The sequence below is a fragment of the Ziziphus jujuba genome, chromosome 11 (genome assembly GCF_031755915.1).
Source record: "Ziziphus jujuba cultivar Dongzao chromosome 11, ASM3175591v1".
NCBI lineage: Eukaryota > Viridiplantae > Streptophyta > Magnoliopsida > Rosales > Rhamnaceae > Ziziphus > Ziziphus jujuba.
The window spans coordinates 5,059,518-5,086,225 of record NC_083389.1 but is presented as its reverse complement, the minus strand read 5'-3'; the positions used below and the strand labels follow the sequence as shown (position 1 = coordinate 5,086,225).

Here is a 26,708-nt window from a genome sequence, read left to right as displayed (position 1 = left end):
AAAGATTCTCTTGGCTTTCTACACTATATATACTGCTATTCTATTCTTTTTGAATGGAACTTATGGATTGTTTGTTTGTTTACAAAATATTTTCTCCTTTTTCTCTGTCGGAACAACATTGTATTTTTTTTTCCTTTATATGATGATTGGGTGGACCACCGGTCCATTTATTGTTAATATTTCAATGTTTTACACATTTATTCTTATATTGAACATATATATATATATATATATCTTTTTTAATTACCTGGAATCCTGGCCATTCAAAAAAATATAAAATAAGTCCCTTGTTGCAACTACCAGTTTTCCTTGCATTATGAACTGCACTTGCCAATTTGTCCTTCAAGATTATTTGCCACTATTTTTGATTTATTGCAAATCTTGTTTGCTTTTGACATTACACAAAATGATAATCAATGAAATTTCCACCAATATATAGAATTGAAAACATAACCGCTCTTACATTATTTCCTACAGCTATTAAGTAATTCAAGATTTAATACTCCTATGGTGTATTTTTAAAAGAAAACTCTCTATTCATTGGACAAAATTGGTCGTCACAGTAACACTAACTCTCTCTCTCTCTGTCTCTCTCTCTCTCTCTGAATCTAAGGTTCTACATGATAAGAAAATTGATTCAGTTGGATAAATCCAGAAGGAAGAGACAACTCTCTCTCTCTCTGGCACAGTGTAAAATATAAGTAAACAGAAGAGAAGAAGAGCATGAAAACAACTTCTCCTCTAAAAAAATAAATAAACAACAAATTAAGCTGGTAAAAGAAGGAAGCACAAGACCCTCAAATGCTGGAATGATTGCAGCATCCCTAACAGGCCAGGGAATCTCAATTAAATCCCAAACCCCACACCTTCATCTTCATGCATGCGTGACATTTGACACATGTCACCATCTCGCGTCATCATTGTCTATGTCTATAATATTGCCTTGCCTTGCCAACTTTTTTTAATAGTTTTTTTTTTTTTTTTTTTTTTACATTTTTGTTTTTTTTTTTTGTTTTTTGGGTCTGGAGAAATTGACAAATCAATATCATTAAACATATATATATATATACATATATTTTTGTAGTAAAATAATAATTATCAATGACCCAAAAGAAAAAAAAAGAAAAAAAGAAAAAAAAGATTACTAGTACAAGCTTTGGATGGTGTAATTGTAAAGATCCAAATTTATCTCCTACTGGTCAAAGGTGGAGCATGCACCAACAGTTTTCAATGGACAAAATAAATTAAATATATTAACCTTCCAATTTTATGCTTTGGTATTTGGTTCTTCATGTCACAATAAATCAACTTTGGATATCATAATTAATTGATTGGTTAAAGCTCCCAATTGCATCGCACTGCCAGGATTATTTGTCCGTTTCGATAGGAAGCTAGTTTGCATGCAATGCAAGAGGTTGTGGCTTTTAGCCTCAAAAACATCTACCTCGAGACGTCATTCGGAATTACTTTCCATCCAGTATGTCAACCAATCTTTAATTTTGAGAAACTGAAACTATTATTTAGATGGCGACATGAGGATTAATTCATGTATATGATTAAAAGAAAGGCCATCACTTGAATGTATTAAAGTTGATAGTTAGGATACCTAAACATTTTGAAGAAAAAAGAAGAAGAAAAAAGTGTAGAGAGCAAACTTTTATTTTATTTTTAAATAGAGAGCAACTTTTTTTTTTTTTTTTTCTGGGTAACAAAGTAGAGGGCAACTTGAATATATTAGTAGGGTAGAGTTAAATATGCAAACAAGTCAAAGTGGACCAAAAAAAAAACAAAAAAAAAAACTTAATTATCACTAGTCCATCATCATGAATCTTTTTCCTTTAACTTAGGGCTGTGAAATCATGCATCAATACCATTCTAATATTGTAGCAGCAACATATCTTTTTTCTCTTCTTTTCATTTTGCGGGTTTGGATTTGATCATTCGGCAGAGCATAGATTTGCCTTTCTCTTCTTCTTCTTCTTCTTCTTCTTTTTTTTTTTTTGTTTTTTTTGTTTTTTGTTTTTTGGGTAATAAGAGATTTTCCTTTCTCTCAGGTCTCTGTCATCCCCAACTCAAGTATTCAACTTTAAAAACAACTTCACCCAAAGCCACTTTGACCACTTTTTATTTTTTTTTATTATTATTAGGATAGTATATGCGCGTAGCATATTACTTAATTAATTTAGCCACAGTGTGTAATTTGTTGTTTCTTGGATAAAAGCGAGGGAGATAATCATCTAGAAAATCCCTTTTTTTTTTTAAGGAAATAGTTATGGTTCTTTTCAGGCCTGTCGTATTTGACCTCGTGCAAAATTATTTTAATTCAAGACCATCCTGGGTTTGATTAAAAAAAAAAAAAAAAGTGCACATTTTGGAGTGAGAAAATATTCCCGCTGTTACTCTTTATTGATGCATGAAGGGGTATCTGCTACTCTTGAACTCTCCTCTTTAGCAGCCTATAAAAGAAAAGAGAATCGCTCAGTACCAAATGAAAACGAAATATCATAACATCATTTATCTTCGTCATTTGGTTCTTGGCTTACAAATTAAGTTATGATTTGATGCCTAAACCTAAAATGTTTATTAATTTAACAGCGCACTCCCTCCCCCAAAAAAAAAAAAAAGACTTAAATAAAGAAGAAAGAAACGTAATAAAAGTAGCCACTACATAAACACAGAAATCAGAAATATATTGGAAAAAGAAATGAAATTAGTTTACGTTATATTAGAATACATGTACATGGTTATTGGTAATACAATTAAAAATGCTAGTATGGTAGTGGTCAGACGGAGAGAAAATAGTGAAGTTAAAAGGGTGAATAATAATTGTACGAGGAGTGTAAATGTGGCATGATTTACGCACAAGAGTGGGAAAGCGTGCCATAATTGGAGTGTTTAATTTCTCTTTGTACAGAACTGGTTGCGGTTATCGTGACTAGGTGGTGAAATTTCCCCCACAAGTGCGACCATACTACTACTAGGAGATACTAGCCAGTGGACTTAGTACATACTACTACTACTACTACTACTACTACTACTAATAATAATAATAATAATGAATAATACTCTCGCAGCAGGCGGCGCCGCTGGTTGCTTTCAAATTCAACTCCATCCATCAAAAATCTTGTCAAATCCGAATCCATCTCACTACGCTCTTTGGTGATGAGACTGAGATTGAGAATTTGAGATTGAGTGTGTTTGTTGGAGTTGAATAAGATTGTTATTAATGGACACGGCTTTTCAGTTTCACTTTGCGTTTGTCTTGGTGCTTCTGCTTCTGCTTCTGCTTCTGTAAAGCACGCCAAACCAAAAAGCAAACAGTTTTCCCAGCAGCAAGCTAAGCAATTGCATAAAGAAAGGAGCAAACTTTTAATATTATGGATATTTCTTTCTTTCACTGCTCCCCTCTCTTTAATTTTTTGGTTTCAGATCTGTATTTATTGCTAGCTAAATTAACAAGTAAGAGGAGGAGGAGGAGGAGGAGGAGGAGGAGGAGGATACTCTGTGAAATATTAAATATGATTATTTCTTTAATTGATTTTATTCGACACTTGGTGATGATGGGTTTGCCTTTTGCCACGAAATTAGAGATTTATTGATTGATTGTGCACTACTTTCACAAACGGTGATAGACTTTTTTTTTGTTTTTTCACAATGGTCATGTTTTGTTTGTTTGGTAATAAATAGTAGAATTGTTTTTTTTTTTTTTTGTTTGGGTAAAAAAATAGTAGAATTGGTTGATAACTACTTTTTCCTTAATAATAATAATAATAATAATTTGTTACTTGCCTTGACATCCAGTAACTTTTTACCTTGATAATATTTCCAAAGTTGCTTAGTTTTTACAACTTATAGATTTTTGACATGAAATATGAAATTGTGATTGATGAGGAAATTTCCATGGAGGAGTGGATGGGGTTGATAACAATTAACAACAATAGCATGGTTGGTCGGTGGGATGGAGAAAAATGAAGGGCCCAAAGTCAAAGTAACCTAACTCTCAAATTAATATTATCCCCATACGCAATATATAATGCCCATACCATCATTTTCAATCTAAAAACTTCCCCAATTCAATTCACTTTCCTCACATTTTTGGTTCTGAAAATAAGATTAAAAAAAGCAAAAAAAAGTCCGGTTGAATTTTATTTTACCAAACATCAAAAAAGGTATTTTACCAAACATCAAAAAAGGTCCAACTTGGTCACACACTAGCATGTGAATCACAACCATTATTTTACAATTAATAATCATGGCAAAAAAAGCATTATAATTAAATTAAATAATTATAATTATAGAGTGTAAAGAAGCAGAGTCGAGACTCACAGGGTCAACAACCAAAGCAGTTAGCAAAGCAATGGGGACCGGCAGGCGCGTGGAATTGGAGCCATGGGTGGACCTAGAGGGCAAGGTGGTGATGGTCACCGGGGCATCGTCTGGACTGGGCCGGGAATTCTGTCTGGATCTGGCCAAATCCGGCTGTTATGTCGTCGCGGCGGCTCGACGTGTTGAGCGTCTCAAGTCCCTTTGCGACCAAATCAACAATCTCAAGTTCCCATTTCCCTCCTCCTCCTCCTTCTCCTCCTCTTCTTCTTCTTCTTCTTCCATGCTTAGAGCCTTGGCCGTGGAGCTTGATGTCACCGCCGATGGACCCACAATCCAAAACTCTGTCCGGAAGGCTTGGGACTCTTTTGGCCGTATCGATGCCTTGATTAATAACGCCGGCATCAGAGGTTATTTATCCTTCTTTTCTTTTTATCAAATTTTGTTTCTCTTCTATTTTTCTCAATCACGAAATTTTTGGACGTAGCAAATTTTTGTGCTTTTTTTTTTTTTTTTCATTGCATTAGTCTATGTGAAAAAAAAAAAAAAAAGAACAATCCCAGCTGAACTTTAAAAGTAATTGAATTTAAGCCTTTGCTAATGAATCATATGATCAAATTGAATTCACCTATTTTGTTGCTGAATTTTCTTTTGATTTGGATATCGGTTTCATTTTCTTTTGCTTGGATATCGGATTCTATCCATGTCCTGAGTATATTTCTGTATTGTTGTATTTATTGGTATGAGAACCTTTCTGAATCATGCAACCCAAATTTCAAGAAAACCTGCTGAATTCGATTGAATTTTCATTAAATGAACGTTCCATCAGGTGAGTGCTGCATCGAAAGTTTCAAACTTTAGAAAGTCTATTTTTATGAACGCTTCCGGATTGGGAGACTGGTATTCTTAATTTCCTCTGTGGACAGGGACATCGTGTTTTATTTATATTCTGGTTTTGTACTTAGCCTTAGAATGCAACTAACATAGTCACGTCTTGAGTTGGGTTCCCATGTTAGAAGGCTAATAAACCAAGTTGATGCCATTGGCTAGTCCTTTTGGAGCACGTATTTGCTTGTTACAAATGGAACCACTAGTAGAACCGACTTGGCCTAATTCTTATGGTGGCTTTGCACGCCTCAGGCTGTGCAACTTAAAGCGATGCTTGCAACAATCGTATTGCTTGTAATTTTCCAAAAACTTTCTAGGTTTATGTAATTGAGGGAGAGTATACTTGAAGGAGTTTCTGGCAAATGGGATCATCAAGTAGAACTCACTTTTTTGTGTGACCAATGTTTGTGTTGAGTAGAGTAGTAAAATTTATGATTCTATAGTAGATCATTACTTTTATACTCGTTGGGCTTTGGAAGAATGTCTTATGTTACCATTGTCTCTTTTGTCTCTTTGAAGGGTATTGGTTTATAATAGCTTTCCTTATTTGAACTATCGATCTGCAAGGGAATGAAACTTGGCGGTAGGAAACTCTTGCTTTGGAAGGTTGGTTCTTCCTTCTTTGATATGCAGCATTTGAAGGTTTAACAAGAACAAGGCTCTTAAAGAAGGAATGATGTTGTGGTTTTTTATGGGGAAAAAAAAGAAAAATGAAAAAAAAAAAAAGGGTGGCTTCCATAGAGTTCCTGTTTTAATTAATTAGTTTATTTATTTAATGTTTGGAACTTTCTTGCTAAAAGTTCTTTTATTCAGGTTCTTAAAGTTTCAAAACTACTATTTCCTTACCTTTTTTTTCCACACTGAATGGTGGTAATAGTGGATATTTATGTTGTATTATGGATGGAGGATAAATATGAGGTTGACCGCAATAAGGTATACTCATTGGTATGCTTCTACTTCTAGAAATGAGTATAGAGATGTATACTTGTGATTTACCAAACCGTCAAATGTATCAACTAGTAAATGTAAAGCAAATCACTTATAATAAATAAAAGTCTGGTTTTCTGTTAAATCGGTATAGTTTAGTTCTCTTTTAAACTGGTATTCTCAATATATATTTAGTTGGATGTTTTTGATCCATTTGTGTGCCTCAGGTAATGTAAGATCCCCATTGGAATTGTCCGAGGAGGAGTGGAATCAGGTTATCAAAACAAACTTAACAGGCTCGTGGTTGGTGTCAAAATATGTCTGCATACATATGCGTGATGCCGATCAGGGAGGATCAATTATCAATATTTCCTCAATTGCTGGTCTTAATCGCGGACAATTGCCTGGAGGTGCTGCTTATGTATCTTCTAAAGCAGCCCTGAACTCCTTAACAAAGGTAATTGTGAAGTAGCGAATTCATTTGAAAACGAGATTGATTTGAGATGAACACATAATATTTTGGGCATACTTTAGCTATTTGGTAAAATGAAATTTCAGATAAAAATGTAAGAAGTGAAGTCATATATATATATATATATATGTATATAAATTTTGCTGTTTATTTGACTTTTGATTTTTCACTGATATGATATGACTGAGATGACAGGTAATGGCCATGGAATTGGGGGTGCATAAAATCAGAGTGAACTCAATATCGCCAGGACTATTCAAATCAGAGATAACGGAGGGTCTGATGCAAAAAGACTGGCTGCAGAATGTGGCAATGAAAACGGTCCCTTTACGAACATTTGGAACCTCAGATCCCGCATTGACATCGTTAGTTCGATATCTAATACATGACTCGTCAGTTTATGTGACCGGGAATATTTTCATAGTGGATGCAGGTGCAACCTTGCCAGGCATCCCTATTTTCTCTTCTCTTTAATTTGTATCACCTTAAAATATATTAATTGATGTCTGTCTATATTGTGTTTGGGAAATTTTGGACTTAGTCTCCCTGCTTTGGTGCTGTGGTGAGTGATGATGAATCCTCTTCCAAATACACATGTTAAATGTTAGGATGATGGTGATAATATAAGCATTAACTGTCTATTATTCAGTGCTATACACCAAAATTTATTTTTATTGTGATCAATATATTATTATTATTCATAAGAGAGCATGCTTTATGCTTGCTTATCAACTGCTAGTGCATAAGCTTCATTTAGTTTCTTGTTTGGTTGTGTTGGTGAATGGTGAAACCAGAATCCTTGTATTTTGGAAAGTAGTCGATTGGCATATTCTCTTTCATGCACCTAATCCACATCTTTTCCGGCCCATCCAAGAGAGCAAGATACTTGGTGTTACATTCATGACAAAGAGGAGATCTTTTGTTCAATGGCTTTCACCAATCGGTGTCTCCAAATGCAAGGGGCCTAACTCTGAAACCACTACAATTGAAAAAGCAAGCTCTTCACCCCAAAAAAAAAGGAAAAAAAAAAAAAAATCACTTATCGTTTCCAAGAAAATAGTACCGATGAGAATATAAGTCAACATTGGACTCACATTTATATCTTCCCCCTCAAACCATCCGAATCTTCTCCTAGTCTCGTTGGACTCTTTTCAACAAGAAACCGTGACAAACCAGTTCATAAAGACTTCAATTTCTTCAACGCAAACGTTTCTTTGTGTGTGCAAAGTGTGTTTGTTTTGGTTTGCTTTTATATGATGCAATTGCATTGCATGGGCCGTATATGGTTATAAACTTAATAGGTGTAATTTTGGGTCGGACATATTCAGACCTTTTATTCTATTTACCCTCGTTATGGTTACCATCTGTTAGAATTTATTTAGAACGGGACTCAGTATGGGATCATATCATATTAATCACAATCTGCTTCCCTTCTGGGACAATTTTATTTCTTCTATTTTTATTGAAAAGACATTAATAAGAAACAAACAAACAACCTTAAAGACTTTTTTTTTTTTAAATTTATAAATTTTTTAAATTTTTTTATGTATTTAATATATAATATATAACATATATGCAAAAAAGGGTGTGGTCCTACCCATGGTCATGGCTACTTAAATTGCCCTTCCAAATAGGTAATCATGAATTTGACAAAGAAATATAATAATAATAATAAAAAGTAATCATGAAACAAAGTAGTGAAAACGAAAACAAAATATAAAAGTATCTATCTCTTTGTGCATTTATCCTACAATACCAGCGTCACCCACCCTTTACTCTTGCAGATTAATTACAATCTGGGAAATTTTTTAACCGAACTAAATATAATTTTTTTAAAATTGAGAAAGCAAAAGTATTTGCTTAGATGAATTCAACTAAATTGAAATCATCTTTACAGCTTTTATGGCTCTTGTATTGGTTTTTTTTTTTTTTTTTTTTTTTTTTTGGGTTGAATTTATGGCTCTACATGTTCTATGTGCAGTGTGGGTGACATTCTAAAAGTTGGTGTTTTAGATTATTTTCAAGATTTTGCCAGCAATTAATTATGATGGTCTTGGAAAGACCTCCTTGGAACTCTGTGCATAAGAATACATAATTATTTGATCATATTCAGACAATTACCGTATTTTTCTGGATCGAAGTGGGAATTGGCCAATACTGAGAGAGAGAGAGAGAGAGAGAGAGAGAGAGAGAGAGAGAGATTTTAGAAATTTTGCCTTCTTTTCTGTGTAAGTTGCAGAAAAAGTAGCAGAGGAAAAGAAAATAACATGTTGACACTTTTTTTTTTCTTTTTTTTTTTTATTGAATATACAAAAGTAATATTTCCAAGTTCAAGAATAACATTATTTTCAAAAAAAAAAAAGGAAAAAAAGAAAAAGAAAAGAGGCTGTAGAATAACAGGGAGCGGAAGAAGAAAAACAGAAGTTGTAATGGGATAAAATTTTCAAAAGCTCATATTATTATGGTTATTTTTGGACACTGCAGAACCAAACAAACCGAAATAAATAAAAGAAAACAACCTTTTTTTGTCTACTTTTAACCCCATTATTACATTGTCTTTTTCTGCCCATTTCTTTCGAGTTTCGATACAAACATCCTCACACTGGTATATAAATATAATCCTCTATATCTCAGGACACAAAAAGATTATCATCCATGATTAAAGCTTGTTTGGGTAATCTAAACGAGCATTAGCTTAACTTCCCTTTCTTAATTCCCAAAGCATTTTCAAAGTGAGCACCAACTAACATATACATAACCACATAAAAAGAACAGAAATTGAAAGAGAAAAGAAGATATATCTATATATGTATATGTATATAAAATTGGAAATTAGATGTTCTTCTACTCATTTTGTAGATATATGTATGCATATTTTGTGAAGTGTGTCACAGATGTGCATAGTATACATAGTGGACATATGGCTGTCAAAGGGAGAATAAATCAAACATAAAGTGGGGCCTCCTACATAATCATTAAAATGGCTGAATGGCCTTTGACAAATTCAATCTATATATCTTTATTCGTTTATACTCCAAAATTTCTCATAAAATAGGTTTTCATCCTTGATCTATGGGCGAAAGACATTCATCTTATCATGTTTTATTTTCGGCTTATAGAGGGAAAAAGAAAAGAAAAGAAAAGAAAAGGAAGGTTATGAGTATTACATGTGATCGATTAATGGATGGATGATATTACATCTTTAAATGGCAATCCAGAATCCAGTGCATGACTGATCATTAGTTGCACTCATATCCATGTTTCCAAACAAGCACATAAGACAAGGCATATTATACATTTAAAATTATGTATCTCACCCTATACATGCATAAGTTGAAAGCTAGATTAAAATTCCTCTTTTTAAGTCCCTATTAAATATGGATAACCTTATAATTCCAAATTTTGAACAAAGTAGAACTGTACAAGGCCAGTGGAAACACAGGCATTCTGGCCCCTTTTGGGGATGAATACCACACCCTATATATCTTACGAGTAACTGCATAAAACCACACCACCAACCAACTACACCAAAATATTCATAACGCCAACAACCCCATTAATGGCATTGATGTTCATCTCAAAACTTTTTGTTTTGTTTTGTTTTTTTTTTTTTTTTTCTTTTTTTTTCTTTTTCTCTCCCATATATATTTTTAAACAAATAACTATAATTCCTCACAAATATCTCAGAACTAAATTTTCATATACATCTGTAAGATTTACTTGAAACATTCCTGTGAACACTAGTCCAGCATAGCCTCAAGCATTTTAAGGAACAAAAAAAAAAAAAAAAAAATTGCTTCAACAAATTGAAAAATGAAAGAAAGAAAAATTTCATGGCTTTGGCAGATGAAAATGAACTCAGGAGGGGGTCTATATCTAGTAAAACTTATCTATTGTGCAGAGGATTTGGACCAGTGTAGACTTTTCTCTTTTCAACTCCAAAAACTTCATCACCACCTGTATCTGCATTTCCTTTGATACCAGTCTGAGATTTAGCAGGAGTTGGCACAGAACCAGAGGTCCCTTTGAAGCTGCTAAATTTTGCATACCCTGCAGCAAAACATGCAGTCTCCAGCTGTAGGAGCATAAGCAGCACCAGAGACAAACAAGCCAACTCTATTTTCAGACCCATTTGTTTCTTTCTCTTAACACTTGAGTAATTCATGGCATGGAGTGCTTCTTTTTTGCTCTCTGGTCTTCTGCTTTAAAAATCTGAAGAGTGAAGATGGGTGGGTGGTGATGAGTGAGGATTATTATTTTATGAAGAAACTTTTTGGTGATTTGTTTGTTTTGGATTTTGGAACCTTGAAGTTTGAAGAAGGAGCAAGTCAATGTGGGGGTGAAGAGTCAAAATGCATAGGACTTGCTGCCTGGGTTTTATAAAAGAATAAAAAAAAATAAAAAATAAAAATGGGCTACAGCCAAGAGAAAGAGGTGTTGTTGGAAACTTCTTTCTTGCTGCTTTGCTACTGAATTCAGAGCCCAGTTTTGGCTGGTGAAATGCTCCACAACCAGGAGAAGAGAGAGAGAGAGAGAGAGAGAGAGATGGGTATCCAAATTCCTAAACTGAAAGTTGCCCAAGGTGGCTTCTCAATCTTTTTATAAATCTTGGGCAACGTGATGATGAATCATTTCTATATATATATATATATATGTGTGTTATATATATATATATGTGTGTGTGTGTATTTGGGTTTTTCCTCTCTCTCTCTCTCTCTCTGTCTCTCTTTTTTTTTTTTTTGGTGCTGTATAGAAAGTCTTGCCTAATGCCTACTAAGAATGTCTTTGACTTTTTAACTTGTTATCCACCAATATATGCCCTCAACCCAAGGGAAAACAAACCACCAATGCTACAAACCACCAATGCTTCTCTATCTCTCCTCCTTTTAGTCTGGGAAAGTGTTGGGGGAAAGTCTTTCCCAAACTGATGGCTGGATAAGCATATTAATGTGCAATTGAGTTTTAAAACCTATTTTTTCTCTGATAAAAAACACTACTTTGGTAGACATGTTAAGACTTTAGCAAGGATATTTTCAGAAAAATAAAATAAAATTATAATGGTAAAATTGTGTAACATAGGCTAAGGACAACATTAATCTTACATGCACTCGTTTGATTATTTTTACGCTTTAATCAATATGTACCTAATCAAGATGCCTAGCTAGCCAATTATGATGACATATTGAAAGCAGGGTTTGGCCCATAGTTTGCACTTTTGAATTAATGGAACAAGTTCAGAAGAATAAATTGATGAAAGATTTGGTTTAATTATCTCTACTCTATGTACTTGATAGTTCAAATTGAAACCATGCTAGCAGCAATTTTCTTGACCGAAATACTGATTAGATATACAGGAGATTTTTCTTAACCTCATTTATGCCAATTAAGCAGATATAAATGTAAGGAAAATGAAACGAGATGTAAAACAAAATATTGAGTAATGAAAAATAATATCGGAAAGAGCAGAATTAATTGAAAATTGAGACAGGGGAGCTGGGGTGGGCCATACGGAGGTGGGGAGGTGAATATCAGAATGTATATATGGTGTGGTGGTTACTTTCTTAGAAGAAATGATGATGTTTTTGGTCACTTTTATTTATTTATTTTTTAAAAAACATTTAGAAGAAAGTTGAGTATATTAAAGTCATGGACACTTGATGATGATTTTAGCACCCAGAAAAAAAAAAAAAAAAAAAAAAGGCCTTATGATTTTTTATTTTTTTTTTCTTTCATTCCATATTTTATAAAGTACACTAAATAATGCCTCCCAAGCCCCTTTCACCTGGCCGAATTTCAACTGCACTTTTTTTTAGCATCATTTTGATGAACGAATATATGTATACATAATTTCCATTCAGATCATATATAGTTAATTCAGATATATATCCTCCATACTTTGTTCTTTAAAGAATTAATGCACTAACGGCAACCATTTTAACTAATGACTTATAATTAAGTAATTTTGATTGAGATAGTTAATTACATTGGTTTTTCCGGAATGATATTCCTCGCTAGTCATTATCTACCATGCAACTCTAAATGTACTGAATTCATAAATATACATATATTTGCAATGGAGTGCTTACAAACTTCACTCATCAAATAATAATTTATGATCAAGTAGTTTAGGTTTTGGATACGGCTGGGAGTTTCACGGAGATTTTTTTATTTTTTATTTTGTAATTAATGGCTTCACCGATTTGCCATATGTTTGAATCTGAACAGAAAAAAACTAAGAAAATATGATTTTTGCCAACTGAATTAATTGCATCCTTCGGAGTTTCACGCAGATTAGCAAGTGGATGATCGAAGACAATGCATGCATGAATCCCAGTCCACATGATATATATATATATATATATATATTTACACACACACATTATTCAGAATTTGATTTTGGAGAACCGAAGCTGAATCGACCCAGAGGACATTTAGGAAGGATATTGATGGGGAATCAGCTTTAATTTAGATTGCAGCAAGGCAAAGAAGAAATAGTTTTAAGTAAAGTAGTAGATGAGACAAGTGGCCTGGCATGATTAAGGCAAAGAATTCTTTGCTCTGCAAGCAATTAACAACATTTAACTGATGATTTAGGGGATTAATTCTGCTTTTTTCATTAATTGATGGTTTGGCTTTTTAATTTATTACCAGGTCATGGCCAGCCCCTCAGTCAAAGTCATATATGGTCCTATCATCATTGGGACATAACTGCTACATGAAATTTCTAGTCATGGCCACACCCTTATTAATGACTAATCATGCATGCTTACTCACCCCAGCCCCATCAAATTGAAACCTACCTTTTACTCATCACTCTCTCTCTCTCTCTACTCGGACACACTTTTGTCAATCAAAATCAAAACAACAAATAAAAATTATCATGAATAATATCGTGATGCAGTGGTGTTGCACGTATTGGGAGGTTAGGAATAATAATTTGTTACATATATATATATATATATATATATATATATATTCCTCCATTATTAATTATTATTCACAACCTACTAATATATACAACGTTACTGCATCACATGATAATTTTATTACAAATTTCAATCTAACAATATTTTTTTCTCACCTTTCCAACCCATGGATGTCCAGATCATTGGAGTATTTATATACAATCATTTTTACAACAGTATATTTTAACTTGATCAAATATTATATACATATATCTGAATTAATTTGGCGCAACCACCATGCATATTATAAATCCAAAGAGTGAGAAAGAAGGATAGAGGATTGAGGTGATGTATGATATGATGAGAATCAATGGTCATGATGGTGTTGTAGGATCAGTAGTTAGATTTAAGGTGGTCAATTCACCCATAATTAGGCAAGCTGTCTCTCAAATAATGCCACTTTCTTCTTTAATCTTGATCAGTCAAGTAATTTGTTTTCTTCATTATATTTCTGGTCTGTATAGTAATTAATTTAGCTGCATCTTACAACTTCAGAAAATATTATTGTTGCTAGCTTCTCATATATATAGATGCATACATATATATGGGAATCCATCAAAACTTGCAGGTCAGGTAATTAATTAAGTAAATCCACAGACAGAGATAGGGACAGGTTAATCAAGTTTCTTAATTACTTTTAGTTTTATGAAGGAAGCAGTATTCATTCAGTTTCACACTTTACTTTCGAAGTAAAAGCGGTTTCACACACTTAGAATTAAAAGGAGAATAATTAATTCAAGCTTTCAATGTTTTATGTGTGGGTTGCGTCATGATGACGAAACACCCTGCCCTTATCTCTTCCAAACACCAAGTATCCTTTGTGTTTACCCAAAAAAGAAATAATAATAATAACATTTTTGTGAGAACAAATTAGTTAAGTTGTATATAAAACATTAATTAACACTTCTTCGCTTAATACTAGTACAATAAGTAACCAAAACCAAGAAAAATTATCAACTTCAATTTTGGGTTTGGTTTATATGCTATCCTCCCTTTTAATTATTCATATTTCCCTATGTGAAAGGGGAAGGTGAGCTATAGTCTTCTCTAGTCTGATTTGATAGTGAATCTAAAACCCAAAAGATAAAAACAGAAAAAAATAATAATAATAATAAAGAAATAAAATTAACAGCTGATTAGTTCTTTGTTAGAATAACATTTTGAACATTTCTGTGCTTCATATGACCATTCTTCTTTTTTCTTGGTAAAAACTATTTCTATGATAACATAAATATACAAGGAGTTTTATTTTTTGGGATGAAAAAATAAATATACAAGGACTGTTGTTGGGGGATTCACCTAAAAATGATAGCTGCTGGGGAGGTGTGGAATTTAGAAACGGACTAGATCATAAAAAAGGAGAGGGATAGAGACACTGAGGTGGCTTTTTTGTAATTTGAGAGAATTGCACTCTTGGTAGAATAGAAGACTTTAAACGCTACACAAAAAGAGACTTTTTAGTGTGTGTGTGTGTGTGTGTGAGAGAGAGAGAGCGAGAGAGAGAGAGAGAGAGAGAACAAAAGGCAAAAGGTTGGGGTTGTGGACCTTGTGGTAGTGATGGCGAAGCGCTTGGTTCCCCTGCTCAACCGGGTTCTGGTGGAGAAAATCGTCCCTCCTTCCAAAACCAATGCCGGAATCTTACTTCCTGAGAAATCCACCAAGGTCACTTTTCCAAATTACCCACTTCTCACTTCCATTAACCTTTTTTTTTTTTTTTCCTTGCCGAGAAATATTGAAGTTGGAGGGAGAATCATTTATAAGAAATTGGAATGGGCATTTAAGTTCTTAGCTTTTCCTAAATTGGATGTTTTAAAGATTCATTATTTCGTTTATTCGGAATGTTTACCACTTGTTCTATATATATATATATATATATATATGTATATATTGTTCTATTTACATGGAGAGATTTCAATTGTATTTTCATTGTTCTGTAAGCATTCTTTTTCGTTTAGTAAATCAAAATCTAATCTTGGTTAGTTTTTCCTTTTTACCAAGTTTTTTTTTTTCCCCCTCTTTTACGAAAATTGAAACTTTGTATCGATATGGGATTCCAGCTATGGCTGTCCTTGCTTATTGTCTCCCATATAATCTACTTGTTTCAGTAATAAAGATGTCTTTTTCTCAATATTGTGAACTTGCTGAGTAGCTAAATTCTGCCCCCTGTATGAAAAAATTCATAATTAAATCGTATGCGCTTTTTTTTTTTTTTTTTTTCCGTACGTTTTTCTCGATCAGCAACCATGGGGTGGGTGTGTGTTAATTATTCTAGATGTACTCGTGCATTTGCTTCCTCTAGCCTTATTTGTGTTTTGCATGAAGGAAAAATGATTTAGTTTGTTATTTTTGTTTTTGAAACTAACGAGGTTTCCTTATGCTTGGCGCTTTAGCTAAACTCGGGAAAAGTTGTTGCTGTTGGTCCTGGAGTTCACGATAGGGAGGGAAAGCTGATTCCTGTTAGTCTAAAGCAAGGAGATACTGTCTTAATACCAGATTATGGAGGAACTGAAGTGAAACTTGGAGATAAAGAGTATACACTTTCATGCTCACTAACCCTTTTTCCTCGTAAATTTCTGGATATGTCATATTTTAAGTCTTGCTCCTTTCGAAAAGACCAAAGTATTTGGTTGCTCAATGTGGCTGACATCTTCCTTGCTTCATGTAGACGTCAATCTGGTAAAAAAATATTTTATGGAAATAAAAGTGTAAAAAATATTTTATGGCAATAAAGTGTAATTTTTTTTTTTTTTTAAATGGAAATAAAGTGGTTAACAAAAGTGTTTGTTCATACTATGAACTGGTTTGGTGTAGGCTTTATCCGGTGGGATGCTAACGGGATCATGTTTTGGTCATTTCAGGTACCATCTATATCGAGATGAGGATATATTGGGAACACTGCATGATTAATGGATTTGAATAAATGACTGTGTTACAATCATTTTAGCAGATTTTATCTTTTTATAACCAGTGGAATCAGAGCTTACTCTGCATTTCAACAGTTGCATTCTGATATGCGCAATTTACATGGAAATAACACATGCACTTTTCTGGTATATTCAGCTGTGTGCTTTCTTTTTTCTTTGGCGTACATTCTCCAGTAGTTCACATGGCGTACGTGGTCAGCCATCTTCCTCACGAACTGATAATTATTTATTTTCCTTTACATGTTAGAGGACTTTTTCTGTCCCAATTCTTTTGGGATCCATTACTAGTAATCTATTATTAGAAAGCTATATCCTCTGCATCTTGATGAAAAGAAAGAAAAAAAAAAAAAAAAAAGTGAAGACAAATTATACAAGTTGTTTGAAGATGTGAAAGTTATCAGAGGAAGATTTTTGAAAGCTTGTATTTTCACCGAAAATGAGGAATCGGATAAAGGTTTTCAACATTTTGAAGTTGTTTGAATGTGTCAGTAATTTTGTTCTTGTGTTTGGTTTCTGTGTGAGAAACGAACAGCTGTACCCATGCTAGAAGACAAAGTATTGAGTAGTGGCATCGTCAATAAATTTTAGTGTCGGGATGTGTGAAATAGGCCCTTATCCCAGAAATGTACTGAGCAACAAGCATGGACATGCTTGGCCAATTCTTAAAAGGTGCCCAGTGAAATTCTTGTAATTTATATAATTGTAGTGCACGACAAAAAAAATACGGTGATGTTCAAGAATCATTATTTAAGTAACATGGTAGTGAACAAATTGAAAACCAAAGAGGATAAAAACTGCTATTTATTTTCAATCATGATTTTTTTTTTATCAGTAAATTTAGAGTGATTGTGGCAGTGGCTTTCCTGCTAGAAACGCATTGAATAGAACTAGGGACCTCTCTGGCTGTGAAAATGGAGCTTCATGAGATGCTCCTCTAATGGTGGCAAAAGACAAAATATCACCATATACTTGAGTCCAACCAGCAACCTGAAAAAGAGAAAAAGGAAGAAAATGTATAATACAAATTTGGAAGGAAAAGCAAATTTCACTTTATAGCTTTCTTAAAAGGCACAAATGCTGGCTCACCAGCCACTAACCAACCTGCCTGCCTCCAAACCAGGCTCCGTAAGGCACAGTGGTATTCAGTCCCAACTCCTTTGCCAATCCATTTACCACACTTCTTGTTCCAGTTAGTGGTAGAACCGAATCTTGATCTCCACTGTACATGTAAAATATATATGTGGATACATCAGTTATGTGATGCATAGTCAAAAGATAATGGCAGGGTTATGGATGGTAAATAGTAATATTCAATACATGTAGCTTTTTCTGATTACCTGTAAACTAGAACCCGGATTCCAGCCTTGACAAGTGCACCCACATCATGGACGGTAGGTATTTCCAGGTTTCGCATATCATACCTGAGGGTACTGTTTTGTAAACAGAAAGAAAAGAAAAGCAAGTAAGCAATTACTGTTGAACGAACATATTTCAGTTGTCAATTGGAATAAGACTAAAAGGACATGATTGATCGTGTATGAGTAATGGTACTTAAAATTACTAAATGTTTTAGATGATTACTCGCTGCAAATGCTCCATCCGCTAACTCCAACAAGCAAAGCATGGAGAGCTTTTTGCACATCTTTTCGGTTCAAGTAGATGTAAGTTTCATCTTCCACACAAACATCTATCTTCTCTGTTCCTTGCTGAATGTAAATGCAATGCAAGGCAAGTTAGAGAACCTTTTTTTTTTTTTCAAATAAATAAAAATACAAAAATATGAATATGAAAGTCAAGTCCCAATTCCCACCAGTCGATTAAGCACCAGAGATTGAGAAGACAGTGAAGACACACAGACATCAAGAGTAACATCATATGCGTCGATCAATTTACTGACTTGTCTGGAAACTAAGCTGTACACTTCAGCGCAAACTGGGGTCAGAGTTCCAGTCTGAATAATCTGCCTTCTGATTTGGGAGTTGTTACATACTGAAGTGAAACTTTCATATGTTGAATCCGATATCAGCCCGTGGGACCACAAGTACTCCGCCCGAGAGTTGAAATCGGTGTTGAATTCCAGAAGAGGATTGCCTATCTGCACCCAGCAAACTTTAACCCATGATACACTTTCTTTTACTCCAAAATTTATCACTCAAAACTCAAAACAAAACAACTTTGGTTTCCAGTTTTCCTTACTGCTATTCCCTTGAGATTGAAGTAGTTAATTTTGGATTGAACAATGAGTTTCGCAAGCTGCGGAACGTAGTGGCCTGGTGGAAAAGCAGAAATACTTTATGATTTATAGCAGTTTCAATCTTCTAGTTTGTTCATCCATCCACTGACAACAAAAGATGAAAATCCTTACCTCCATAGCTCTCTCCAGTGATGAACAAATCCCTGTTTTTGTACTCGGGAAATTTGAGGAACCAGCGACTCAGGAATACCAGATTATCTTCCGCTAGAAGGAGTAGAAGAAAAAGATTTAACAAATAAACACACAAGTATATAGCAATATGCATCTAATTTTATTTTATTTTATTTTTTTTTTTGTTTTTTTTGTTTTTTGGTCCTTTCCCACTCCAAAGTAAAATGTTAGAAAAATAACCAAGTACAATGCATTTATCCACAACTTGGTTTTGTGAAAACCTGTCTTTTGGTCATTCACTGAGGTATAGAATGATTCATTAGCTGAGTATGAAAAACCAACTCCCGCAGGTGACTCCAGGTATAGCATGTTTGCTTCTGTAAAAGGAAAGCAGAGGATAAAAAACTCAGTAAGGTATAAAATGGACAAGCTTTGTACATGTTCTTGAATCCTGGATTAGTTTCTCAACTGGACTATTATAATAAACGCCAGACGGTTACCTTTATTCCAGCTATATTCGTTCTTAAGCAGAATGTTTCCGCTTGGTTTAAAAGGTCCATGCTCACAGAAAGCTCCAGCTCCGATGGATGAACAACCAGGTCCTTCAAAACCAACAAAAAGGAATTACTTTTATGTACAAATATATTTACTAGAATAGCAGAATGTAAAAAGTGAAATTAATTAATTACCCCCATTTAACCAAAGAACAAGAGGCTTAGAAGCAGGGGCGGTTTGTGCCTCAACAAAGTAGTAAAAAAGTGACCTTTTCTGCTTTTCATCAATGGTTACATAGCCGGCAAACTGCTGGAAACTGACTCGTGGTTGTCCCGGTAAACTGGTGATCTTTTCAGCTAGTGGGAGGGGGCTTGCAGTTAAAAATGTTAGGATGAGACTTGCAAGTACTGTCCATGCTTGAAGCTCAGGCTGCATATTTGATGTGTATCTGTGCCGGTGTCTGTGAGAAAGAAACGCACACACACATACAGAGAAGCAGCTTCACTGCTCGCTAGCTGCAACAAGATTTGAGTCTTGAGAGCAAGAGGATCAAATTTATTGACTTTTCTTGGGCTCCGGGACATTGAGTACTGAGTAGAATATGAATACATAATCGTCTTTTTGTGGAATCCACCTTTTCTCTTTTGGATTGGTTGTGAGTGATATATTGACTAGTTTATTATTTGAATAATATTTTATTTCTTTTTCACAATTCTTTACATTTTTTTTGGGATTATTTGTGGTTTTGACACCAATATCTTGACTATATTAATTAGTAGATAAGTTCAATTTATAGGATTCCATGTTATATGGTTTTTATTTTCAATTTATTTTTTTGGGTAATTTTTTTTTTTTCCAAATTATTGTTCAGTGTGTCAAGAGGGTTGTTGAAACCAGAAGGATAAATGCAGAATATTGGTGACAATGTTTAGACAATTTTACTTTCCTTTGGAATAAAAAACATAGGGAATCTAGCTTATACTATATCCTTTTATCGTGGTCAATGCTTAAACTTCGTTTCTATTTTCTAAACCTTCTAACACTCAAAAAATGATCTGTATCCAATAATCACAATTCAAAATATTAAATTAGTTATTACAACCTAGTATTTTCTGTCGAAATTTCCCTCTTTATATTTATTTGTTCATCTCTTCACATGTGAACACCCAAACCAAATGGTATATCGAGTAATTGATTAAAATACCAGATCTTTGTCAAACGAGTTGTGGGGAAGTGAATTAATTGAACCTTGTAAAAGAAGGAAAAAGAAAGATTGGCTGTCCATCTCTATAGCACAAATATTTCAGAGGCTAGTGGGGTATGTACTGGACAATCCTTTCCCACATTAGATGGCTATTCACATGCATTTATAATAAGCTTTGGTTAATCAAAGTAAAAAGTAGTAAACTTTCTTGTCCAATTGTTAGAATTTATCATGATTTTTTCAGCTATGCAGAGTTACTGATTGTTGAACAAATTATTGGTCAACGTTTGTACCATTCGAATTCGTGAGTAACTTAATTTAAGCCTTGATTATAGAATTTTTTGGAAAATGAAATAATATATGTACATACACACAAAACGAGCCTTTTTAAGTAGGATCCTAAACTTAAAAAACAAGTTTTGTATTTTAATTTTGACCATTGAATCTCATCAATCAACCACCGTAATATTAAATTTAAAAAAAAATTAAAATAAAATAAAATAAAATCTCATGTGACCTTCTCTCCATTCCCAAACTTGGGCCGTGGAACGCCATTTTCCCTCCCCTTCATCTCGATTCACATCCACATAAGAAGGAAGACAGGGAAATTAAAAGTTAATTGAGAACTTTCATTTAAGTTCTAAATTTATTAGAATTTTGTCTTTGCTTGAAAGTCTTCTTCTCAAAGGGTTAAAAAAATATAAAAATAAAAAAATCCACCATTACCGTTTACCATATTCTTGTCTAACATCGGATTTACAATTTCGTTGGGGTTCATGCTTTGCTCTTTAGATCTGGTTTGAATTGTGTCTCTGCTGTGAATGAAGAATGACAGCAATGACGGAGTTTCTGGGTGAAATTCATGATGGAGGGAAGTGGTTTCTTTCATCAGCGAACCCACATGGAAGGTGGAGTGAGAAACGTACATGGTGGTGGGGTAAGAACTCCGAAATTAGGGCCTGATGCGAGGAAAGGAACAAACGCACATCAAGTCTTTTCCCTTAAATAAAATGTTGACCATTAATGAGATCCAAGGTCTAGATTAAATTCCCCACTTAATCTTTATGTGAATTTCAAGTATTTAAGAAGCTTTCTAGGTTGAGCCAAAAATGTCAACATACATAACCAACAAAATTATAATCCTTTGTGTGTCGCTGTTGCTGCTCTTACAAGCTCCTACAGATGCAAATACGAAATCTAAATACACACAAATTACATACATCAATTACAGTACCATCTTCATTTAATTCAATATATATAAACTGATCAAAGATGCATTTGCTGAAGAAGAAATAACATCAGAATAATTTCAGATAAAGATAAAAAACAAAGAGTATTATTTGATTCAAATCAATAATATATAGCGGCCAAAGATGTGCATTAGATGTGAAGAATAACACATCGTTTATTTAGATAAAGGTTCATATTTGTGATATTCCTCGCGACTTTAAGCTTCTGGCAATGGCTTTCCTTCCAGAAATGACTTGAAGAGCACAAGCGATCTCTCTGGTTGTGTAGCTGGAGCCAAATGTGAAGCACCTCTTATGCTGGCAAATGACAGGGAACTACCATAAACTTGTGTCCATCCACCAACCTGGAGAAAACAATAAACAATATTGAAGAAAACATAAATTAGCTACGCACAGATGTATGCAAATATACACATATGCCAATTTTCTTGATATTGCAAGGGATTTATCATTAGTTATATGAAAAGGCTTACCTGTTTTCCCTCAAACCAAACTCTGTAAGGCACAGTAGTTTTCAGTCCCAATTCCTTTGCTAATTTATTTACCAAACTTCGACTTCCAATGAATGGGATAACTGAATCTTGATCTCCACTGTTATAGTTGAATTGAATCATATGAACTGTCGTTGACGATATTATGCTTTATGGAAAGGAGGGAAGTTGTTAAGGAAATTCAACTTACCTGTAAACCAATACTCGGATTCCAGACTCAACAAGTGCACCTACGATAGGAATTGTTGGTATTTCTAGGTTCTCATAATCATAATGCAGGACACTGTTGAGAAGTATGAGAAAGTAAAATAGAACAAAAAAGAATTATATTATATATATATATATATATATATATATATAAACACTTCAAAAATCAAAATTGAACTCATTGAATAAATTGCTTTAAAAATATAAAATCTTGCATAAAATGGTTTTTACCCGCTACAAGAAGTCCACTGAGGAACTCCAACAAGCTGGGCATGCAGAGCTGATTGTACAACTTTCCTGTTTAAGTACTTGGTTGTTTTCTCACCCACACAGACATCTATCTTATTCTCTGAGTTTGAGTCTGAGTCCGAGGTCTGCTGTGCTCAGGGGATTACAAGGCAATAGCAAAAAGTCATATGAGGTTGGAAACAAAAGCCTGACATACTTAGTAATAAAATAACTGGTTAATGGCAAACATTATAAATAAGTGCCTGCAAACCTGCTGAGTGAGAGATTTTGCATTTGAAAGACGAGATGACGAAATTCGAAATCTTGACATTATGGGGTGTTTGGCAATATCAAATCTTGATGAATTAGATGCTATACAGACATCAGCAATGACATCGTAACCATCGATAAAGTCACTAAATTCTCCAGAAATTTGTTCATAGACAATAGAACAAGCATCAGAAAGATTGCCACGTATGGACTCTCTAGTTAACCGAGAAGTGTTACAATATGAAGTGATGAGTTCATAAGCAAAATCAGATATCACCCCATGAGACCAATTAAACTCATCCTCCGCATTGAAATCATTATTGAAGTCCAGGAGAGGGTTCCCTATCTGCAATAAGAAAAATAATACAATATCATAGCTTAGTCTGCATCAATTCACGGAAGAAAAACAAGAAAATAAAATTCATATTTCCATTTTCTCCTTACAGCAATGCCCTTCAGATTGAACTTCACATTGGACTGAAGAATGAGGTGTGCAAGTTGTGGCACATAGTGACCTATTGCATTGACAAGGCAATAAGCAACCAAAAAATCTTACTGATACATACATACATACATACATATATATATATATATATATATATATATATATATATTACTGAATACTTAAAGACTTGCTTTTTTCTATAGTCTTCATAACAGACCTGCATAGCTTTCTCCAGTTATAAAGAAATCTCTATTCTTATATTGTGGAAATTTGTCAAACCAGCGTTGGAGGAATATTAGATTGTCTTGTGCTGCAGACAAGGAGGTCATTGTTACTTTCATATAAAGAAACAACACAATTATTATGCAACAGAACCAAAAACATTCTCAGTTAGTGTAATTTCACGGATTAAGCAAAAAGGAAAAGACTACTAGAGGTTTTCAACATATATAGGTAATATAAGGTCAGTGAAATCGAACCTGTAATGGTGTCGTTCACGTAGTTGTAGAATGATGCATTAGCAGAATAAGAGAAACCAACACCAGCAGGGGATTCAAGGTATAATATATTGGCTTCTGAAATAAATTAACAAAAATTGAGTGATTATACGAAGTATTGACCTCAACTGATTGGAGCAAAAGCGAGGTGGCTCTCGAACTAAATTAGTGTCAAGAAAAAATGAATGTGTAAAAATTGGGACCTTTGTTCCAACTGTACTCATTCTTCACCAGGGTTGCATCGGTGTTTGGTCTAAAGGGACCGTGTTCACTAAAAGCTCCAGCTCCCAGTGATGAACAACCAGGTCCTACGACAAACAGAAAGAAACACTAAGAAAGAAATACATGCGACAGCAATGTTCTATCACTATTTTTTTTACATTTTGTTTTGTGTAGGCTTACAAGATAAATTAATAAAATAAGTCATTTACCTCCATTTAACCAGAGAACAAGAGGCTTGGAAGCAGGTTCAGTTTGTGCCTGAACGAAGTAGTAGAAAAGAGCTCTGTGCTGCTTTTGATCTACAGTGATGTAGCCAGAAAATTGTTTGAAACTTACAGGAGGTTGGCCAGGCAAACTTTCTACTAAATCATATTTGGAATGTGACTCAACTGACAAGAATGTCAGCACAGAAGTTAGACAGAGAATGGCCAAGACTATCCTTGGCTGAGATATTGCCATGGTTAAGTTAAGGTAAGGGAGAGATAGGAGTATATGAACCTGGCTTGTAGCAGCAACATACATATAGATATATATAGTATTTCGAAGGCAATGCGGGTCCTTGTGGGCAATGACGTTGTTTAGGGTCGACAGCAACATGAAGACAAATATCACACTTTGTTAACCTCGCAAAGGGGCTAGTCAAGCTGGCCGATCAACAAACGTTAAGGCTCACACCCCAATTTCTCTTGTTTTACTCATATGAGACATCGAATTTTAACAACAGGAATGAATATGCATTATTTCAGGTTTTACTGATATGGTGTATGAAAATTTGGAATTGGTCATATTCAAAACATATTAAGTTACAAAATATGCAAAAACTTTTTTTTTGTGGGAGGGAAGGGTGATGAGAAACACAGTACTGATTTTTAAAAAGCTTGACTTTATTTGAAAGAAGTTTCCATAACAAACTAATAAGAACAAAAGGTAGTGTCTAAGATCGGCCAGAGTTTTGTACAATGAAAGCGGCATCTTTCCTTGATTTTGAAAAGGCATAGTTGTCTCTTGCTATGGCCAGCAAAGGTGTCAGAGCTAAGACTGCCGGCATGAATACTATAAAAAGCTTGTTCTATTCTATGAAGAATTATTTAAAAGATGCTGCAAATTCACATTTACACAAGGATTCAAAAACAAAGTAGGAACTTTTATTGATTGATTTATTTTTAAACATTTATCGATAATACATAACAAGAGCAATCGGCAAACCCACTAGAGACAGAACCAACAATCAAACAGACAGACATGATTAGGAATTTTTATTGGAATCGCTACTACAAATACCATAATAATTATAATAATAATAGTTGTAGCAGAAGCAGCAAAGACCCACACAAAGCAGCAAATTTCTTTTTTTTTTTTTTTTAAAAAACAAAAAAGGAAGAAAAGACAAAAGCAGGAAGGAGGCTAACAAAGCAAATTTGATAGTTTTGATTAGGGGTCAATCATGTCGGAGACGATTCATCTCCTCATAAGCCCACTCAAGTCCAGGACAGTAATGGAGTGGAGGGTTAAATCTGCAATCGTTGATATCGGGGGGTAAAAAGGCGCCGTTCTGGACGAGAAATTTGACAGCTTCCTTTCTCCTCTCTTTGGCGGCAGCGTGCAGCGGAGTCCACCCACAGCCACACGATGACTTGGTTCGAGCGTCAATGTTGGCGCCGCGCTCCAGAAGCTCGTCCATAACGTTGAGGTGGCCGCCCTCGGCGGCGAGATGGAGCGGGGTGACTCCTTTGGATTTGGGGCTGCCCCAGGCGCTGACATTTACATCCATTCCTTCGTTGAGAAGTCGCTTCACCTCTTTTAGATTGCCTTTCCGAGCACCGATATGAAGCAAAGTCCAGCCCCTGTCGTCCCTGAATGAACGCTTTCTCCGACGACGAAACAACACGACCTGCCCTTGCCCTTGCCCTTCCTCCTCCTCTTTCTCTGGAGGCATACTTTTTTATTACTTTCTTAATCAAGCAAAAGTCAAGTCCAGTCCAGTCCAACAAACAAGATTTGATATTGAACAAGATTCTAAGAAGGGAAATCAGTTCAGACAACAAGGGGAAAGAGAGAGAAAAAGGAATTAGCGAGAATGATGGGCTACACAGTAGATTGTTGCCAAGGGATTGAGACCGGGACCGAATGCACGCAGATTCTGGAGAAACATCACGACCAATGAACACAACGAGGGGGAGGAGGAGGAGGAGATTTCAATCATAATTTTTACTGATGGATTGGATGCCGAACCCTAACACGCTCTCTTTCTTTAATAATACAATAATAAAATATACACAGAGAGAGATTCAGAGATATCCTGAACTGATTTCGAGATTATTTGATGGGAACATTAGATTGGGAAAGAGAGATTTGCCACCAACACCAACACCAACACCAAACACCAAAAACCAATCCCAAACCCAAACCCTACGCCAGGAAGGAAGGAAGGAAGGAATAGGATAATCTTCTACTCACAGAAACAGGGTTCGCACGCGCGCCCAAGTTTTATTCTCCAAGGAGAGACACAGATATTTTTATTCTTTCAGTTTGTAT

General features: G+C 34.6%; 5 protein-coding genes across 8 annotated transcripts; 2 read left to right on the top strand and 3 right to left on the bottom strand.

Annotated features, from left to right (window-relative positions):
- The first annotated feature begins 4,260 nt into the window (after positions 1-4,260).
- Positions 4,261-7,314, top strand: LOC107431567 (uncharacterized). Its single transcript, XM_016042525.4, has 3 exons — positions 4,261-4,733; positions 6,366-6,595; positions 6,806-7,314. The coding sequence occupies exons 1-3, from the start codon at positions 4,358-4,360 to the stop codon at positions 7,082-7,084; spliced, it is 885 nt and encodes a 294-aa protein (XP_015898011.2). The 5' UTR covers positions 4,261-4,357; the 3' UTR covers positions 7,085-7,314.
- A 7,711-nt stretch (positions 7,315-15,025) lies between these two features.
- LOC107431513 (10 kDa chaperonin, mitochondrial) lies at positions 15,026-16,963 on the top strand. 2 transcript variants are annotated; one of them, XM_025066885.3, is made up of 3 exons: positions 15,026-15,237; positions 15,966-16,251; positions 16,434-16,963. In XM_025066885.3, the coding sequence occupies exons 1-3, from the start codon at positions 15,133-15,135 to the stop codon at positions 16,493-16,495; spliced, it is 453 nt and encodes a 150-aa protein (XP_024922653.3). In that variant the 5' UTR covers positions 15,026-15,132; the 3' UTR covers positions 16,496-16,963. The 2 variants fall into 2 exon arrangements, with proteins under 2 accessions (XP_024922653.3, XP_024922655.3); XM_025066887.3 differs by having other exon boundaries at positions 15,030-15,237; positions 15,966-16,105.
- A 258-nt stretch (positions 16,964-17,221) lies between these two features.
- On the bottom strand, positions 17,222-19,964 carry LOC107431522 (serine carboxypeptidase-like 45). 2 transcript variants are annotated; one of them, XM_016042460.4, is made up of 10 exons: positions 19,554-19,964; positions 19,365-19,466; positions 19,146-19,241; positions 18,865-18,957; positions 18,696-18,769; positions 18,310-18,594; positions 18,081-18,205; positions 17,837-17,929; positions 17,601-17,718; positions 17,222-17,486 (listed from the first exon to the last, which is right to left on the bottom strand). In XM_016042460.4, exons 1-10 carry the CDS (start codon positions 19,792-19,794, stop codon positions 17,337-17,339), a joined length of 1,377 nt encoding a protein of 458 aa, XP_015897946.3. In that variant the 5' UTR covers positions 19,795-19,964; the 3' UTR covers positions 17,222-17,336. The 2 variants fall into 2 exon arrangements, with proteins under 2 accessions (XP_015897946.3, XP_024922652.3); XM_025066884.3 differs by having other exon boundaries at positions 17,263-17,486; positions 17,586-17,718.
- A 1,892-nt stretch (positions 19,965-21,856) lies between these two features.
- Positions 21,857-25,145, bottom strand: LOC107431550 (serine carboxypeptidase-like 45). Of its 2 annotated transcripts, none has more exons than XM_016042498.4 (10): positions 24,383-25,145; positions 24,155-24,259; positions 23,934-24,029; positions 23,672-23,764; positions 23,454-23,524; positions 23,011-23,355; positions 22,743-22,888; positions 22,495-22,587; positions 22,287-22,404; positions 21,857-22,157 (listed from the first exon to the last, which is right to left on the bottom strand). In XM_016042498.4, exons 1-10 carry the CDS (start codon positions 24,768-24,770, stop codon positions 22,011-22,013), a joined length of 1,602 nt encoding a protein of 533 aa, XP_015897984.3. In that variant the 5' UTR covers positions 24,771-25,145; the 3' UTR covers positions 21,857-22,010. The 2 variants fall into 2 exon arrangements, with proteins under 2 accessions (XP_015897984.3, XP_015897985.3); XM_016042499.4 differs by having other exon boundaries at positions 22,743-22,885.
- Positions 25,146-25,296: 151 nt separating this feature from the next.
- Positions 25,297-26,689, bottom strand: LOC107431551 (phytochrome-interacting ankyrin-repeat protein 2-like). The gene has a single exon (XM_016042500.4). It carries the CDS (start codon positions 26,107-26,109, stop codon positions 25,612-25,614), a length of 498 nt encoding a protein of 165 aa, XP_015897986.1. The 5' UTR covers positions 26,110-26,689; the 3' UTR covers positions 25,297-25,611.
- Between the last annotated feature and the right edge of the window lie 19 nt (positions 26,690-26,708).

Coding starts and splice junctions, on each gene's coding strand:
- LOC107431567 (XM_016042525.4), top strand. CDS start 4,358: ATGGGGACCGGCAGGCGCGTGGAATTGGAGCCATGGGTGGACCTAGAG. Junction 4,734..6,365: donor TAATAACGCCGGCATCAGAG/GTTATTTATCCT, acceptor TGTGTGCCTCAG/GTAATGTAAGATCCCCATTG. Junction 6,596..6,805: donor CCCTGAACTCCTTAACAAAG/GTAATTGTGAAG, acceptor CTGAGATGACAG/GTAATGGCCATGGAATTGGG.
- LOC107431513 (XM_025066885.3), top strand. CDS start 15,133: ATGGCGAAGCGCTTGGTTCCCCTGCTCAACCGGGTTCTGGTGGAGAAA. Junction 15,238..15,965: donor TTCCTGAGAAATCCACCAAG/GTCACTTTTCCA, acceptor TTGGCGCTTTAG/CTAAACTCGGGAAAAGTTGT. Junction 16,252..16,433: donor TTCATGTAGACGTCAATCTG/GTAAAAAAATAT, acceptor TGGTCATTTCAG/GTACCATCTATATCGAGATG.
- LOC107431522 (XM_016042460.4), bottom strand. CDS start 19,794: ATGCAGCCTGAGCTTCAAGCATGGACAGTACTTGCAAGTCTCATCCTA. Junction 19,467..19,553: donor TGTTCTTTGGTTAAATGGGG/GTAATTAATTAA, acceptor TTGGTTTTGAAG/GACCTGGTTGTTCATCCATC. Junction 18,958..19,145: donor AGTGAATGACCAAAAGACAG/GTTTTCACAAAA, acceptor TACTCCTTCTAG/CGGAAGATAATCTGGTATTC.
- LOC107431550 (XM_016042498.4), bottom strand. CDS start 24,770: ATGTTGCTGTCGACCCTAAACAACGTCATTGCCCACAAGGACCCGCAT. Junction 23,356..23,453: donor TCAATCTGAAGGGCATTGCT/GTAAGGAGAAAA, acceptor TTCTTATTGCAG/ATAGGGAACCCTCTCCTGGA. Junction 22,588..22,742: donor CAGTGGACTTCTTGTAGCGG/GTAAAAACCATT, acceptor ACTTCTCAACAG/TGTCCTGCATTATGATTATG.
- LOC107431551 (XM_016042500.4), bottom strand. CDS start 26,109: ATGCCTCCAGAGAAAGAGGAGGAGGAAGGGCAAGGGCAAGGGCAGGTC.